The sequence below is a fragment of the Physeter macrocephalus genome, chromosome 14 (genome assembly GCF_002837175.3).
Source record: "Physeter macrocephalus isolate SW-GA chromosome 14, ASM283717v5, whole genome shotgun sequence".
In the NCBI taxonomy this organism is placed as follows: domain Eukaryota; kingdom Metazoa; phylum Chordata; class Mammalia; order Artiodactyla; family Physeteridae; genus Physeter; species Physeter macrocephalus.
In genome coordinates this window covers 115,488,766-115,506,277 of record NC_041227.1, presented here as the reverse complement: position 1 = coordinate 115,506,277, position 17,512 = coordinate 115,488,766, and the positions used below count along the sequence as shown (strand labels likewise).

Here is a 17,512-nt window from a genome sequence, read left to right as displayed (position 1 = left end):
ACATTATCTTCAGGTTACAACCATGCCAGAGCAAAACATCCCCAAATCCATCTATTTCCAGGTTCTAGGGAACATATGTCTAAATGAATTTACTTCACGGCTATACCCTCTCATTCCAGAGAAGTATGATGTGGCTGAGGGCTGCATATTGAGAAGGCTTGGCTAACAACTACCCACCTAGAGAGTATTAAAGACTAACTGCATATCAGCCTCTTTCTCTCAGCCTTGGACTAGTAATTCTTGAGATAGAGATATGAGAGTAACCCAGTGGTCCAGTGTTTTGGCAACCTAGTGATTAATCACCAGGGCATCAAAGCAACCCTCATCTGCTTTCTCAAAGATAGCAGGGCCCTCTTCTCATCAAGCTTTACTTCCTATAGACACCATCTGCAACCGAGCTTCGAAATGTTATCAGTAAAAGCAACAGTCTCAGGATGAGGGAAGAGAATGAAGAAGCAAAGTTTAACCAGTTAAACAATCTCCTGTACCCCACACAACATAAATTAAAAGCTCCTTTCATAGCTTTTAGCAATAAGAAAGTTATCTTGCTTTCTCCTTCACCTCTCACCCCATTAAGTTGAGGATCTGGAATAGACATTTGTCTCCTGAATTGCTTCTCACTACCCTTCAAAACTACTAAGCAGCAATAACTCTAAATACCCTGCAGGGCTAATCAATCAATATCTCTGGCAGGACTAAAGCATGTGAGTTGGGTAGTGAGTGGGGAGAAGAGAGAAAAATAGGAAATGAAAGGAAGTGGGTAGACAGGAGATGGCGAGATAGCTGCACATGGTGATGAGTGGTAGAGTACCACAAGTAATTCCTTTAGGTGTCATACCTCCCCCAAGTGGCTTGGAGTAAGGCTACATAGGAACACTAGAAATGCCACACCTGGACAGTAAAATTAACCAAAGTGTCCAGGAATGCTCACCTTGCCTCTCAGGACAACCAGAAGACTCAGCAGTTCCATTTCTCCCTTGGAATGTTTGAATATTTACTCACTTGAGGAACTCCCCACTTCCATTCCACCTAGCCGTTCAGGATGACTAAGTTGTGAACAGAGAAGTAACTCAATACCAAAAAAAAAAAAGTCAAGCTATTGGGCAGTCTTTAGTAACAATGTAAATCCCAGTTCAGCACAAAGAATATTAACTGTTAACTTCCTTCAGGCATTAATCTTACCACACAGTTAAGGATGCCTGTCTAGGAAAAGATAGTGCCCAAGAAATTTAGGTACTGAACAGTATGGTTTCTACTTAGAAATAGCCTTGAGTGTGATAGAGAAAAAAGTCCAGGTTAGTTAGGTCCTCAACTGTCAGGCCCAGAATTGAAGACAGCCATTGCTATGAAGTGGAAACAATATTCTCTACTAGGTTGAAGTGCACACTCCTAGTCATGAACTTGCAGGACATAAAGATAAAAAACGAATTCCTTCTCTCTGGAGGCTAACAAGGAACACAGGACTCCAGGAATTGGAACAATCTTGAGCTCTCCATTCTCCTTCTGGGTAAAGACACGACAGCCCACAGGCAAGGAAACATCTTACTTAAACTGTGGCGATTCAAAAACAAGCTGGCAACCCTCATCATCACGTTTTTGAATTGGATTTCTTCCTAACTTCCTTGTTCTGGTGTACTCCTTAACCTTGTATGATTGCTTACCCCACTCACAACTTCCTGATACCTGTCTCCCCTCTTCCTGTCTGTCTCCTGATGCATTTTTTTTTTTCCTGTCCTCTGCCTACTTATGTCATAACTAGCAGGACTGTAGCACATATTACAAGGGAAAGTTTAGTCCCCAGTGTCCTAAACCATGAAAGGGAAGGGAAAGCAATTTTCTCATGTGGAGACAGGAAAAGATTTTGGAAATAATAGGAATTTTACCCTTACAAATAACTTCGACTTACTTCCTGGATTGGCAATGTATCAGGAAATCTCAACAGAACTAGCAACACTAATCCATCCCCATGCTGGCCCTACTCAAGGTAACATAGGAACTGGCGTGAGGGTGAGAGTTTCTGATTTAAGAGACTATTTTTTTTTTTGGTCTAAACAGCTTCTTACCAACTTCTCTTGATGACAGTTGAGCTCAAACCCACTTACCTCTCCTTTCAGGAGGAGTCAGGGTACATGAAGCTCAACTCTTTTGATGGCCTGGCACCATCATTACTTTTGTGCAACTGTTTTTTACTTTAGAAAATCACATCTTATGATTTCCCCCAATTCTTTATTCTCTAGTTCCTAGTCTAGTGTTTTGAAGCACCTCTTCAAATCCTGAGAACTTTTTTTTTTTGATAATTTATGAGTCTACAGAGATTCTGAGACAAAGAACCCCTAGGATAAAGTGGAGGAGAAATGCGCTTTATACATATAATTAGATCTGCTCAAAGGGTACAGATTAAGAAGTGAATGCAATGGAGCAAAAGTGGTATAGTAACAGGAAATATTTAATTTTCCAATCTCCACTTTCCATTTTTATAAACTGAAAGAAAAAATTTAATATATTACAAAATATCTATACATAGACAAGGTAAACCCGATGGGGGGCAAAAACAAGAGAGAGAAAGGAATACAGTGTCAGGAACCTAAATCAGGGAGAATGAGGTGGCAACTGACACTTTTCTGATGCAGCATTCTCTCTCAAAACCTGCTGGTAACCATTTTAGTACTGTAACTATATATGCATATTACACACACACACACACACACACACACACACACACACACACACACACACAGGTGGCTGGGTGATGTCTATGGCATAAGCTAACAGAAATCCTACTCACGAATTCGTGCTAACTGCCCTGCTTTTAAACGTATAGATCTGATGTTTTCAAATCCTTATCGTTCCCATGGACAGTTGAAGGAAAAAAATAAAGAAACTGGGTCAGGCAAATTTGTTTTCAAAACACAAAAATGATCACGGTCAAACCAGTTTTGCCTCTCATTCATGAACAGAATCAGACTTCTCATCTGTTCAAAATAATGTATTTAATGGACAATATCTCCCATGGTTCAGTAACTAAAACCAAAACTACTTTTGAATTAATTGGGTTTGTAATTTTCTAATAGCCAAGCAAAAATTCTGCCAAACCTGTATTTCCATCACGTTTATAGATAACATAGCTGAAAAATTAGCAAATACCTTTTCTTCCTCCAGACAGATTACAGGTTGTTTCTTTATCCCTCTGCCTTTAGAAATAGTCCAAAAAATTTTTTTTCTTTTTAAAGGTTAGACTCCCAAAATAGGGGTGGGGGTTGAGATGGGATCATACATACACAAACACACACACACACTCACCCCCTTCCCTAGTAGTAGGGATGGGGGAATGGAGACTTAAGTATATTATTTAGAGTATTTGGCATAATTAAAAATAAGGGGTGGAGAGGGAAAAACACTATTGATGACTGCTGATAACCAAAGTACAATTAAAACATATAGAGAATTTTATTCATATTTGATGGGAAACCAATTTTTCTCACTGGATACTTTTGATAGTATCCCAGGCTTAAGTTCTTTAATCAAAAATGGGAGAGCAGGGCTCAACGACTCTAATTCAAATAGTCTAAAATACAAAGGCCCATGTCTGAGGACTAAGAAGTCAACAGACAAAAGGTTCAGATGAACTTTAATGCAATTTACCAATAGCATGTCAGTGAGCCTAGCAAATCTAATTGGACACACTGGTATAAAAAGCCATCAATGCCAAAATGGCTAGAAGGTTCTCTTTTTAATCAATGTTTGGCCCTCAGGGCAAGGCCAGAGCAAAACCCAGAGAATAATAAAGAAATACACACACCGGATATCTGCCTATTTCAGTAACAGGGGAAAATAGTCTTCATGTAAGTATCAGAAGAGGGTTCTTCTTTCATTTCTTTAAAGTTTTTTTTGTTGTTGTTGTTTTTATTTTTTAATTAACGCACCTCTCTCTTACAAGTAGTGTTTATTTTTTAATATAAGAACTTGGCATTGAGACATGAAACTTTACTTGAGGTCTGTAAACTATTCTCCAAGATGCTGAAACATATTTGCCTTTTCTTTGTAAAACGGGACTAACCTATGTTTCACAAAGGTCTAGGTCTGTGCAGATAATTTATTTAAATGTATATGTTTTAAAAACACATTATATGCTGGTACTCACACAAAACTGGAAGCCAGAATGAGAAACCTCCCAGGTTATCCCACCCTGAAAGCCTTTCCCTCTTCCATTTTCTGTTTATAATAAGGCAAAATTCTTGCCATGAAGTCATAATTTAACCCCTTTTACCAAAACCAAAATCAAACCTCTCTGGAGGAAAATCCCTAAAAGAATTGGCAGGATATACATGCTGAGATGTGTATATGTCAATACTGTTCTTTCTTATGGTCTGCTCTTTTAAAATTATTTTTTTAAAAAAGGTCTCAGGTAGTGATACATCTTCAGAAAAATATCCACCCTAAACTAAGTTACATTTCCATGTATTTTCAGGATGTATTTTTTTCTCTTTGACAATATTACAATGCTCTGTTTCAAAGGTTTTTCTTGACAAAAATATATGCGTAAACAGTATGTATGCTAACTGATCTTAGTAGCCCTCCATGTATGGAGGCATCATCTCCTACCCTAGCTCAGCAGCAATGTCCTAGGCTGGTTGCATCTACAAATCAACTTCACCATCAGAACGTGGTTTTAAAAAAACCAAAAAACATTTTAGAATTGAAGATTTACAGAGAACAATATAGGAGTTTGAATTTCCTTTCCTTTATTTCAAAAAAAGTAAAGAATTATCCCAGGTTTTTGGGCATCTCAACAATTAATTTTTTCCAAACAAATGCCTCAAAAAAGAGAGAGACAGAGAGAGAGTGAGCAAAAGAGAAACTATAAAGATGGGGTAAAAAAAGTAAGAGATGGGGTAAAGTCTACCTACGTGCCCAAGAATGCCACTTTCTACAACCTGCTTCATGTGCAGGGAGAGACGGGGCATGTCTTTTCTCAAAGTGAAGCAAACTTTAAGGACAAGCAATTTATTTGGAAAAAAGGTATGTTCAAGATGCTCAATGGGGCAAAAAAAAGTTCACTTGAAAGAAAAAATGTGAGATGGTGGAGAGGAAGGAAACATTTATTTAAATCAGCCAGTCACTCTGTTTCCCTTATAGCAAAAGCCTAAGAGCAGCTCAAATTTTGTGAACGCTAGTCTCTTAAAAAAACAAAAACAAAAACAAACACAAAACTTTAAAAACCTAAAGAGAGCCTCTCCTGAACCATCTCAAAATTGAAACTGTTTCCTTTTTCTTCTGCTCAAGAAGTACAGGCAATGAACTAATTAAACATTTACTTTTCAATTTAATGACCCTCTCCGTATTCTCTACTTATATTTACTAGGTAGAGCTGAAGTAAATGTTCTGGCTCTAGCCCATCCAGGGGGAACTGGTGCCAACATCACTATTTTATAAGTCGCTTCCTAGTAGCAAGTGAGCAAGAAATACAACAGACAGCTTTGCAGTAGCCAAATGCAGAAGATTACCTCGCTCTGGCAAATGATTTCATTAAAGGTTCAGAGGACTGGGTGGAAGGATGGATAGGGAAGGAATCTTTCAGGACTCTTGAAGTCTCTGGGTTAGTAAGGAACTCCTCTCCCTCTTCCCCCTCTTGGAGGGACTCTTGTAGGCCCCCGATAGAGTTTTCCATAAGCAGAAGACTGAGCTGGGGCCCCCCAGTTAAGGCCTGCTCCTGAGCTGCTGGCCCCAGTGGTTCCTGGCCCCAGCTCCCCATAGTTTTGCAATTTGGTCTCTGCATGTACCACAGAGTTGCTGCTTCCCTCAGCCTTCAGGAATGGTTGCCCGACCACTGAGTGTAATGCTAAGGGGACCCTGGCAAAACGGAGGTCCTGGTCCCCTGGGAATTGCACTGACCCTGTGCCCTGGTAACTGCTAGACTCCCCAAGGTGGCTCACAGAGCCCGAGAAGGTCCTGTTCTTCACCAGGGTCTGGGCCAAGGATTCTGTCAAGGCTGGACCAGAGTGGCGTTCATCAGTGTCAGTGGCACTGAACCCTGTTTCAGGCCCATCATTGTTTCCATAAGTCCTGTTGGGATGGGGTCGGGTGGAGTAATCCATTGGTCTCAAGGCCTGGTGCTCATGTGGCAGGTGGCCAGGAGGCTCTGCTTCAGGCTGGGATAAAAGTTGCAGCAAGGCGGCTGTCACGGCTGGGTTCAACTCCTGGGGGGCGCTGGAAAGATCGCCTTCAACCAGAGGGGGTGGAGGTGGCGGCGGTGGAGGTCCGGGGGGCTCAGGGGGCCTCTTCTCTGGTGGAAGAATGTGAGGAGGACATGCTGTGGAAGGGTTACTTCTTTTAAACACCATCTTTAAAATCACATGTGACTATAAACACAAACAAACACAAACACACACACACACAACACACACACACACACACACTGCCCGACATAAACAAATATCAATACAAGTAACCAAATATATATAAAGAATAAAACCTTGGGATCAGGAAATCGCAATTTATAAATAAAATCAAGTGATTAAAACAGTTGCATTCTGGATCTAACAGCTGGTGTAAAAAGATCATATATTTCAAATGATTGTCCTGATTTTTGTCTGAGATTTCCTCCATTTCCTTCCTTAAGGAATTGTTCTAATATGTAGGCTGTTGGTAGCCTCCCCGCCCCTTTTTTGCTGTTGGATCAAAACATTAATGAAAATTAGAAGGAAGGAAGATGAGAGGGAACAATACAAATGCTGTGGTCACATATCTAGGACATAATCTTGCTGTACAATAGGAGACCTTGTATGGACTTAGCTAACACATTTTACAGAACGTTTGATGATATAAGGTTAACACGTAAAACAGAACTAAAAGAATACACAGGAGAGGTGAAATAAAGTAAAAACCTTCCATTACCGTCATGTATAAATTATACACTTGCTTCTCCCAACTTGAGTCCCTTTTCCCCATAATCACATTCTGAAGAATAGGATATTAACCACCATACTGTCATTCAGTTTCCTTTGTTACAGTAATTATAAAAAATCACTATAGCAATGTCATGCAGAATGGGATGTTGATAAACATCTATTTATCTTGGAGACAGTGACAAGAAACAAGTATTTAGAAATGTATTGAACTAATTACTACACTCTGTCTTTCCAAAGATCTTACTAGAACCACTCCCTAAAGTTTTTGTCACCCCACTGCTGGATTACTTTGCCTAACCATGGCAATCATTGTCTGATAATGAACTCCTGCCAAGGCAAGAGACTAGAAATGTACAATGGCGTGAGTTTGAGGACACACAAAACCAAGTACAATCAGAACTGTGACTTTAGAGAGTTGGGAGTCATCCTGCTGAAGAAAAGACTTAAAGTTTTGGGATATCTTCCAAATGATTGATTTTTCTGTTCCCTATGGAAGCATATTTTAAATGTCCATATAATCAATTCTTTATTATTATCTGAGATAGTGATATAAAGTCATTACTCAGGCAAGCCAAAAGTAGTTTTTATAGTTATCATTAGGTATTTTGGTTGTATATTTACCACAATTATATTTTGCAAAAACAATCAGGAAAGTAAGCATGCCCTTAGCGTGCAGATGAAAGTACTCTGAAAACACTACAAAACTGTTGAGCAGTAGGAGGATAAGGTCGGTGTGTAACATACAAGTAGGGTGACCAAGAGTCCCAATTTGCCTGGGACTGAGGGGGTTCCCAGGTTGCTAACTTTCAGTTTTAAAACCAGGACAGTACAGGGACAAGGTGGTCATCCTATATACAATACGCACCCAAGTTACTTGTTAACAGACTGGCTGGTTGACTAGGTGGTAGAGAAAACTGAATTAAAGGACAAAAAAATTAGTTATAGAAAACTCAAAACTTAAAAAGTAGACATCCAGAAAAAGGAGAGCTAACTGGACTACAAACATCTATAGATTTCAGAGCTTTTTGCCGTGAACACTACATATCTCACTACATAAGAACATCAATCACAGTACCAGTTATTTTTTAAAGTATTTTTGGTCTGTACATGAAATGGAACACCAGTTTTTTTGTTTGTTTGTTTTTTTAATACTAAGGGCAAACAACTTTAAAAATGCCTAACTGCAAAAAATGGATAAAGCTACACTTATTTTCTTCCATCTATACTACTTTTCATATTTGCCTTTTATGTAAATAGCCTAGTTGTGTTTCAACAGAACTAATTCTTGAGCTCACATTCTTTCACATGTATGAGAGGATGAAAACTATTTCAAAATAGCAGAGGCAGATGGATTGTAAAGAACTATTAAAGGTTAATAAAACGTCTTAAGAGAATTAAAAGTAAAGATCACATTAAAAAAACATACTGTTATAAGATTCAAAGTATTAACAATATTGCCAATCCTTAACAGCCTGTACCGATGGCGGGAGGGATTAATGAAATACACAAGTAACTTAAAACTTCATTTTACTCATTAGATTTCAACCAAAACCCTTTCCCAACAAGTACAGAATAGCTAAACAGTAGCCAAAGTGATAGATTTTTACCTTCTCTGGCTAACTCAGTCTGCCCTCTGGTGGAAGTGCTAATGAACACTAAAATGGCCAAATGAGAGGTAGCAGGGGAGAAACAAGAACATAGAGACATTGGAGAGGCACCAACGGGATAATCCAAAAGTGACTGTAATCATTAGGAATGGCATTTCTACTCTCCTCTGAAAAGTAAATCCAACAATTTCTGGCCATGAGCCAGGCCTTAATTTTAGTTCAATTTCATCATTTGGCTGATAGCTTGTTGACTCAATTACTGGGTGAATTTCTTTCAATCACTATGACATTGAACTTGAACTTCTTTCAGATATTTTGATTACAGCTGAATTTTTTTTTTGGTTGGGGGGTGGGTGGTGGTGCAAGGGAGGAAGGTATGAGAGATGAGACAAAAAGGCCTACTTTAATTCTAGATTTGCTTTCTCTGTTATTCCACGTCCTGGAGTCTCTTAAAAACAACTGGAATTGTTATGGCATAATAGCAAAGTGAATTAAGAAACACATTAACAAGAAACACATTAAGAAAGTACAGGAATTCTAGTTCTGCCTCTGCCAATAATATGATTCCAGCAGTGGGACCATAGGCAGGCTTATTTAAACTCCCTGGATTGCAGTTTCCCTATCTATACCGTAAGGGGGTAATTTTATTTATGTTACCTTCTGTTTTTTTTTAACTTTACATATGATAGTTTATATATCTGACCTTGTACTAGTGGAAATAAGGCATATATTCTCCATACCAACCCATATGAAATGTGAATGCAACAGCCTAAAAGTTGAAGGTTAGTGTACCCCATCAGACCTTGTACATCTTCTCATTCCCCAATTCATGGGGTCTTCATGGACAGCAAAAATTTCCAAGGAGTTGGAATCTCTTTCAGATAAGTAAAGATTTTGCAAGTAAAGACTGTGAATCAGAATTCATTAGAAAATTTAAACTTCTTTTCCCTATAATAAATTCTATGCTGTGGTCATGTGAGATCAAGGTATACGTATTTCCTTTTTTCAGATTTTTTTTTTTAATATAATGCTCAATTCCTAATCTGGGGTCCATTTAATTATCTCTTTCAGGAACACAGATTTAAAGGAATCATTTTTATATGCCATTTTTTGGAAAGGAAATGTACTTTGTTAATTATCTACTTAGAAATCTCAAATTATTCTTCAGGAGATTAACAATGATATATTAGGGCTTTCTTGACTGTATGTTTCTGGCGAGACTCTGGTATCTAGCATCCACTATACCAGAGTACAATTGACTATTTGTACAATCTGATAATGGTTTGTTTGGAAGGCAGATTTTCAAGTGCCAATACTAGCTGGCCACCACACACACAGTGGTTCAAGATGCATCACTAGCTACAGTTGTGGTTTCCTTGTGTGAGAACACAGGGACTTTACTTACCTACTTCCTAGGAAATGGAAAGATGGAAAAACAATCAGTATATGAAAGGTGCTTTAAGAAGCTTTGAGACTTAAATAAAAGAAGCTGGGCAAGAAATACATCACTTGGTGCTATGTTCTCCTGCAGACTAGGTGACAGAAAGACTGAAACCGAGGCCACTGATGTGAAAAAGAAAATGTTAGAGATTTTTAAGAGGATCAACAGCACCTGAGCTCAATGAGATTCATGACCGGTCTGTTTACCTGCTGCCTCCTCCTGTGGCATTGTGGGAGTTCTTCGGGGCCCCTGTGGCCCACTGTTCTTGTCACTGTTGTTTTCCTCCAGGTTGCCTGCTGGCTCCTGGGTTTTCATTAGTTGACTCAAGAGAACTGCCAACATATTCTGCATGTCAGCTGGTGTGCTTGAAGCTTCAGGGGTTGTCTGTTCTGCTGAAGGTTGGACCACTGGGGCAGGGGGTGCCTCCTTCAAAGATTCCTCTGGGGCCGTGGGCTCTGAGTCCTGCTGTTGGGAAGTGGCTTCTGTTATGACACTGATGGATTGGTTCAGGGCCTCCAGCTGCTGCTGTATCTCTGGATTGGAGTGGATGTTAAGCAGCTGCGCCATTTGAGGAATACTCAGGTCGGTTTGGCTCTGGAGCAGGTTCAATAACACTGCCAATTCACTTTGATTCAACTGCTGTGTGATGTCACCGAGGCCTGTGGAGAGACAGTGGAGCCAATATAAGAGGATGAGGCAAGGCAAGGACCTTTGCCTTCTTCAATTGGCAATAGCAACTTACAATATCCAATGAATGAAGTTTCATTTTGAATGTCTCATTTTTCATGCCTCCAACTGTCATGACACATTTGTTATTCTTTATATTTTCACTTAAAAATACAGGGACTAATTAAAACATCTCTGTATTGTGAGTAAAATTGACTTCATTTTATCTATATTCTTCAAGATCAGTGATTTTCAACCCTTACTGTACATCAGAATAGGAGAGGTTTATTGTTTGTTTGTTTTTTGTTTTTTAAATATCTTTATTAGAGTATAATTGCTTTACAATGAGAACAGGAGAGATTTTAAAATTCAGAAGCCTCAGGTCCCATCCCTAGAGATCTGGCAATTGTTTGGAGGTGTTTATATTTAAAGCTTTTTAGATGATTCTAATGTGCAGCCAGCATTGAAAACCACTGTTTTAAGTGGACAAGGAAGGAAAAATGAGCCAAGGAAGGAATAGCTGTAGTTCAGAAAAAATGGTTGCACCACAGAAGAGCTACTTTGTTGTTTATAATAATTCACTATTACACAGTTTTTGATATATTTAGATCAAACAACACTCTACAGAACTAACTACATTTAGCAATTGTGACTTAACATGATTAAATTCTAGGACGGTCTTAACAAATCTAACATAAACAGGGCTCCAGTTATGTTAGGGAGCCATGGGTACACTAATCTTAACACACACACACACACACACACACACACACACACACACACACTTGCACTTGACCTTCAAAATCTGCCAAGTGCTTAGTAAAAGCACAACCCAGCACTGACCTATTGCATCCCCAGCCCCAGGCTCCACCTTGCCAGGAGTAGGCTGAGGTGGTGCTGGGCTGCTGTTCTTCACAGGCTCAGCACTTGTCCCTGAGATAGTTTCTTTTCGAGAGGCTTTGGGTGGAGGTGGTTCTTCTACCAAAACACCGCTTTGTCGCTGCCGTCGCCGTTTCTTACTCCATAATTCATGGCAATCCTGCCAGTGGGGGAGGCTGGAAAAAGACAAAAGAAATGTGTGTGGGAATGCAGTAGTGAGTGAATGGAGGAACAAGAGATTAAAATGGGAAGGCAGGGGCTTCCCTGATGGCGCAGTGGTTAAGAATCCGCCTGCCAATGCATGGGACACGCTGGCTTTGATCCCTGGTCCGGGAAGATCCCACATGCCGCAAAGCAACTAAGTCCATGTGACACAACTACTGAGCCTGCGCTGTAGAACCCGCCAAGCCACAGCTACTGAAGTCCGTGCGCCTAGAGCCTGTGCTCTGCAACAAGAGGAGCCACCACAGTGAGCAGCCCACACACCGCAACAAAGAGTAGCCCCTGCTCCCCGCAACTAAAGAAAGCCCGCGCACAGCAATGAAGACCCAACGCAGCCAAAAATAAATAAATAAATTTTTAAAAATAAATAAAATAAAATAAAATGGGAAGGCAAAGAGCAAGGGGAAATAGAAAGGATAAGGAAAATATAAAAATAACCAGAAAAGTTAGTAAACAGATAGTAGCAGTGTAAATAGAATCATGGCAAATGGTAATCTGAGAAACTAAAAATCCAAAAGCCCAAAGAATTTCTTTCTACAGTGAGAAATGAATATCTTGCTAATACCAGAGACACACTTGCTATATAAATGCCCATATTCCAGTCAAACAGTTAAGTTTTATAACTGTTCTTGCTTGGCATAACAAAAATAAAGGAGACCTTTATTGGTCAAGTTTCAGTTGGGAATAAATAGAACAGAGGTGACTGCCTTGTTAATATCTATAAAAAGTCCAGGCAAGGTGGTAATTTAAATCTTGGAACCACATGAGCATATCATGATTAAATCACCTCTGTGTAAAATCGATTTATGTATTACTTGGTGTGTAAGGACCAAAAAACTGGTTCTTTCTTCTTTCTGCTCACTGAATTTCATGACTGGATATTTTCATTTGTGAGGTTTATTAGTATATTTTAATATATTTCCAGACTTTCCTATACTCAATAAATTCCAGTAAGTCAAACCTTACCACAATGAAGATTATCATAGCCGAAATTTCTCTATAACAAGTTTCCAATTTTTACTAAAAAGCTTACATATTTCAATCACATTCAATGTATCAAAATTCAAACACAATAAATGAATTCGAACATTTCTTCGGATTATCAGATTTGTAGATATCACCTGTTCCTGTACTAACATCTCATACATTCAAGATACACAGTATTTCTATAAGAAAGAAATGCCCAAAAACTCTGACATGAAAGCTATAATGCTGTCAGTGAGAGTCAAAGATTTTTATCTGTCAGAATGTGAGATGTGAGTGTAGAACCTCTGAGGATCTCATACAATACAGGAAATTAATAAGATTCTGATGGAAGAAAGACACATTCATAGACCATATTTTCTATATCAAAATTCAGGACATACGGCTTGATAGTGAGACAAACTATTTAAAATTAGGACTGTCCTTGCACGTGTGGGATAACATGGTCACCGCAGATATAGGGAATTAAAAAAGATGAAATGGTTAAAAGCAAAAATTAGAAGGAATACTTTCAAAGAGATTATATAGAGCAATATGCTGGGGATCCAGGGACAAAAGAAGATAGCATGAGTCCAGTTAGAACAAATATCATATCTAAATCTATTCCTTGTTTAAGAAAAAACATAAAGCAATAAACTTCTTATCAACCGTAATACTCAAGGACACCTCTCTATTTGGTTGGCCACTGCAGTTCCTTTTTTAAAAAACCTATTATTTTGAGTTTCTCATCTCCTGAAGCCTCGGGAAGGTTTAGGGTCACTACATAGCCGCCAGCACTTACTCTGGAGGATCCATTTTGCTGAGCTCGACATCTTTAAGGAAGTCACTCTGTAGGGTCTGTTCAGCTGTACAACGTTTGCTAGGATCTAACGTCAGCATGTGGTCCAGTAAATCAAGTGCTGCTGAAGGAATGCTGTGAAAAGGAAGAGAGAAAGAATGAGTTCACAATGACCCCACAGTTCTTAAACCGGTAACCTTATGTCAAAGGTCTCTGAATTTCCAGCTCCATGTAAAACTATGGGAAGGGAGTTGGAACCTGGCTAAACAAGTAAGCAGATTTACTTCCACAAAGGATTCAAGAAATGCAATAGTAATACAGGTAGAAAACATGAAGCCAGCAGTTTCACTCTTTTTGTTTTAGGAAGATCAAAAGGACTATAAGAAAACTTGTACATCATTCAAAATAAAATGGTTTTCTATCAGTTAAAGCCTTCATATGAGAAAATTACCAAAGGGCTATGATAAAACTCATACTGCTCAAAAATAAAATGTTTTCCTATGGTGTGTTTTCATAATAAATTAGGACAGTACTAACTCCCTAGGACAAGAAAAAGTCAAGTCCAAATAACAGCCAAAGATGGAAACTAGATGTACACATTTGTCAAACTCACAAAGAGAATTCTTCTCGTAGGCGCCTTCTATATTGCTTCTTCGGTTTCATTGTATTGAAGTAGGGCAGCTTGATAACATCAGGCCACACAGCTGGACAAGGGCTACCACAGAGTCGACTGAAAACAAAGCAAAAAGCAAGAACAAGGAAGTGAGTGAGTCAGCATCATAAATTCTGGAGATTCTAGAAGCAGAAATTATTACCTCCTCAGGTCTGAGGGATCTTGGCTTATTAAGTTAAAAGGCATGCAGAGAGGTAAAACCTGACCACACTGCTTTAAGGACAGAAGGAACAGGACAGAAAGCCTGGTTACACGATAGTGAAGAGAAAATACTGGCACAATAGTCCAAAATGATCCACAGATTTGGTTTTGTAAAACATGTTCTTAATCCTCCACATAGGTTTCAACTACCAATTTTGTTCTGTTCAGTTAGTATTAATTTCAAAGAGCTGAGCCGGTCCTATAATGTCCCTAAAAGGGAAAACTAGCAGAAGAGAGCCTAAGACTGGAATTTCGATGGAAAACTGAATTTACTGCATAACACATGAATTACACACCACCTTTAAAAAAAAGTCTACATTAGCCTGTCGTATTATTCCCCTTAATCTTTTTGAAAAGAAATAAAACAAAACAAAAAACAAAACTCAAATTCCATCCCAACCCCAAACCTTCCCAAAATCCTCTATTACAGGCTCCCTTTTATAATTATCTGTTTACCTGATGCATCACTTACTAAACTCTGAGTTCTCTGAAGGCAGGGACCTATCTTATTTATCTCTGAATCCTAAAGTTTAACAGAGATAGGAATTTGTTATAGAACAGGCTCAACGAATGTTTGCTGGATAAAGTTGATCTTAATCTAACCTAAGTAAGAATGGAACAGCTATCCTGAAAACAGCATGCTTTTATATGAAGAACTAATAAAAAAAAATGCAAAGAAACACCTAGAAGTAGGTGGAATACAACTTCTTTCCATATACAACCCATGACAAAATATATGGTAAACCTGATTGAGTGAAGAGAAACTTACGTAGACATAAGGAGCATAAACTCACTTAGTAGAATGACTGAAAAATGTTAGAAATTAGAGGATGAGATTACCTATCACCCCTGGGCACTCAGAGCACATGCACAGCTGTACCTGATCAGTTCTAGCTGAGCCAGTTCCAGATTGGCTTGAAAAATTGGCTTCTTTGTGAACAGTTCCCCAAGGATGCATCTAGAAAGAATAAAATTGAGAGGTCAGAAGAGAAATCCCTGGAGCCTATTTAAAGTGTGTCTCAATAAACTTTTATAGTATATCAGACTGTATCTGACATACTAAATAAGCCCAAAACTCAGGGTCTGAGTTTCATAGAAGAAAATATTTCTTGCAGTGAAAATAGTACAAAGGATTTAGATTTGCTGGTAGATCAAACTTTTGCCACCTATAAAGGACAGTCTATAAGCAGAAAAAAGGAGTCAAGAAGCCTTTTCTATCAATTCCACTGTAAATTTAGGAAATAACAAAACACTGAAAAACACATTTCAATTTTACAAGATGCTCAGCAGTTTCAATAAAAAGAATATTAGCCTTTTTCATTCATCTGCTCTGCAGAATGCACTATGTACATGTACAGCCCTCTTGGCACTGTATTTGTAAAGAAAAGTTTATTGTCATCAGTCAGGATCAGTTTCAAAAGGACTTTCAAACATATTATGCTTAAACATTTTTACCATTTTGAAAAGGCCTTTCAAAACTATATTGACATATTTACAGTCTCCAAGTATCTCTCCACAAATTACTTATTAATTACAAAAGGAAAACTGATAACTATTTAGTGTGGAAAAAAGACAACACCTTAACCAAGTGACCAAAATTAACATCATCAGTAAGAGGCAAACAGGGTTCATGTAAATACAAATGTAATACCTTAAAAAAAAACACTTATGAAATAAAAAAGAATGAAATTCTGCCATTTGCAGCAACATGGATGGACCTAGAGGGTATTATGCTTAGTGAAATAAGTCATACGGAGAAAGATAAATACTGTATATTATCATTAATATGTAGAATCTAAAAAATAAAACAAATGAATGAATATAACAAAACAGAAATAGACTCACAGATATAGGGAAAAAACTAGTGGTTACCAGTGGGGAGAGGGACTTGGAGAAGGGCAAGATAGGGGTAGGGGATTAAGAGCTACAAACTACTATGTATAAAACAAATAAGCTACAAGGATACATTGTACAGCACAGGGAATATAGTCAATATTTTATAGTAACTTTAAATGAAACATAATGTACAAAAATTCTGAATCCCTATGTTGTACACCCGAAACTAATATTATAAATCAACTAAACTTAAAAAAGAACACTTATGGAATATTCCAGCCAAAATTAAAACCAAAAAAAGGCTAAGGAACTGTTCCAGATTAAAGAATGAAAACTAAATGTAGTATATGATAATAAACTGGATCCTCTATCAGATGAAGTATTGTTTCCAGGACATTATGAGGGTACCGACAAAATCAGAGTATGGAATGTAGGTTATACTCTATTAAATATATTGTATCAATGTTAAATTCCCTGAATTTGATAATCATACTGTGATTATAAGAGAATATCTTTGTTCTTAGGAAACGTACATTAAATATTAAGAGGGAAAGGAGCATGATACATAGAACTACTTTCAAATAGTTCTGGAAAAACATATATGGTATACATATATAAATGTACATTTTATTCTATGTATATATTGTACATTGTATTATATATAAGTACATATATATAACACATATACACACCACATAATATATACATATGCGAATATAAAAGGAAATGTGGCAAGATGTTAAAAATTAGTGAATCTAACACAAATGATCTCAAAATAATTAATGCTGAGTAAAAGATGCCATAGGGGGCTTCCCTGGTGGCGCAGTGGTTGAGAGTCCGCCTGCCGATGCACGGAACACAGGTTCGTGCCCCAGTCTGGGAAGATCCCACATGCCATGAAGCGGCTGGGCCCATGAGCCGTGGCTGCTGAGCCTGCGCGTCCGGAGCCTGCGCTCCGCAACGGGAGAGGGCACAACAGTGAGACGCCTGCGTACCAAAAAAAAAAAAAAAAAAAGATGCCATAGGGAAAAAAGAGCATAGATAGTATGATTCTGTTTACATAAAATTCTAGAAATGGAAATCAATCTAAAGTGATAGAGAGCAGAACAGTGGTTGCCTGGGAATGGGATGGTATGGACAGTAAAGAGGGACTACAAAGGAGCACATGGAAAATTTTGGAGATGACCTTGGTGATGGTTTCACTGGTGTATATAAATAATATGCCAAAACTTAAATTATACACTTTGAATATATGCAGTTTATTGTAAATCTCAATTGAAAGGTTAAAAAAAATCAGTGAATCTGGATAAAGTTTAT

At 38.2% G+C, this 17,512-nt stretch overlaps 1 protein-coding gene across 17 annotated transcripts in view; it reads right to left on the bottom strand.

Moving 5' to 3' along the window:
* Positions 1-17,512, bottom strand: part of CDK12 (cyclin dependent kinase 12) — a 62,894-nt gene that overhangs the window by 18,098 nt on the left and 27,284 nt on the right. For 13 of the 17 annotated variants that reach the window (XM_028499649.2, XM_028499647.2, XM_028499648.2 and 10 more), the window contains exons 9-14: positions 15,240-15,317; positions 14,099-14,215; positions 13,489-13,620; positions 11,466-11,677; positions 10,163-10,615; positions 5,505-6,310 (exon numbers count right to left, since the gene is read on the bottom strand). In XM_028499649.2, coding sequence (XP_028355450.1) covers positions 5,598-6,310; positions 10,163-10,615; positions 11,466-11,677; positions 13,489-13,620; positions 14,099-14,215; positions 15,240-15,317 — 1,705 coding nt within the window. In that variant the 3' untranslated portion in view covers positions 5,505-5,597. Of the gene's footprint in view, positions 1-5,259; positions 6,311-10,162; positions 10,616-11,465; positions 11,678-13,488; positions 13,621-14,098; positions 14,216-15,239; positions 15,318-17,512 lie in introns of those variants that run through there. The other 4 variants (XM_028499658.2, XM_024130053.3, XM_007112547.4 and 1 more) reach the window with 4 other exon arrangements.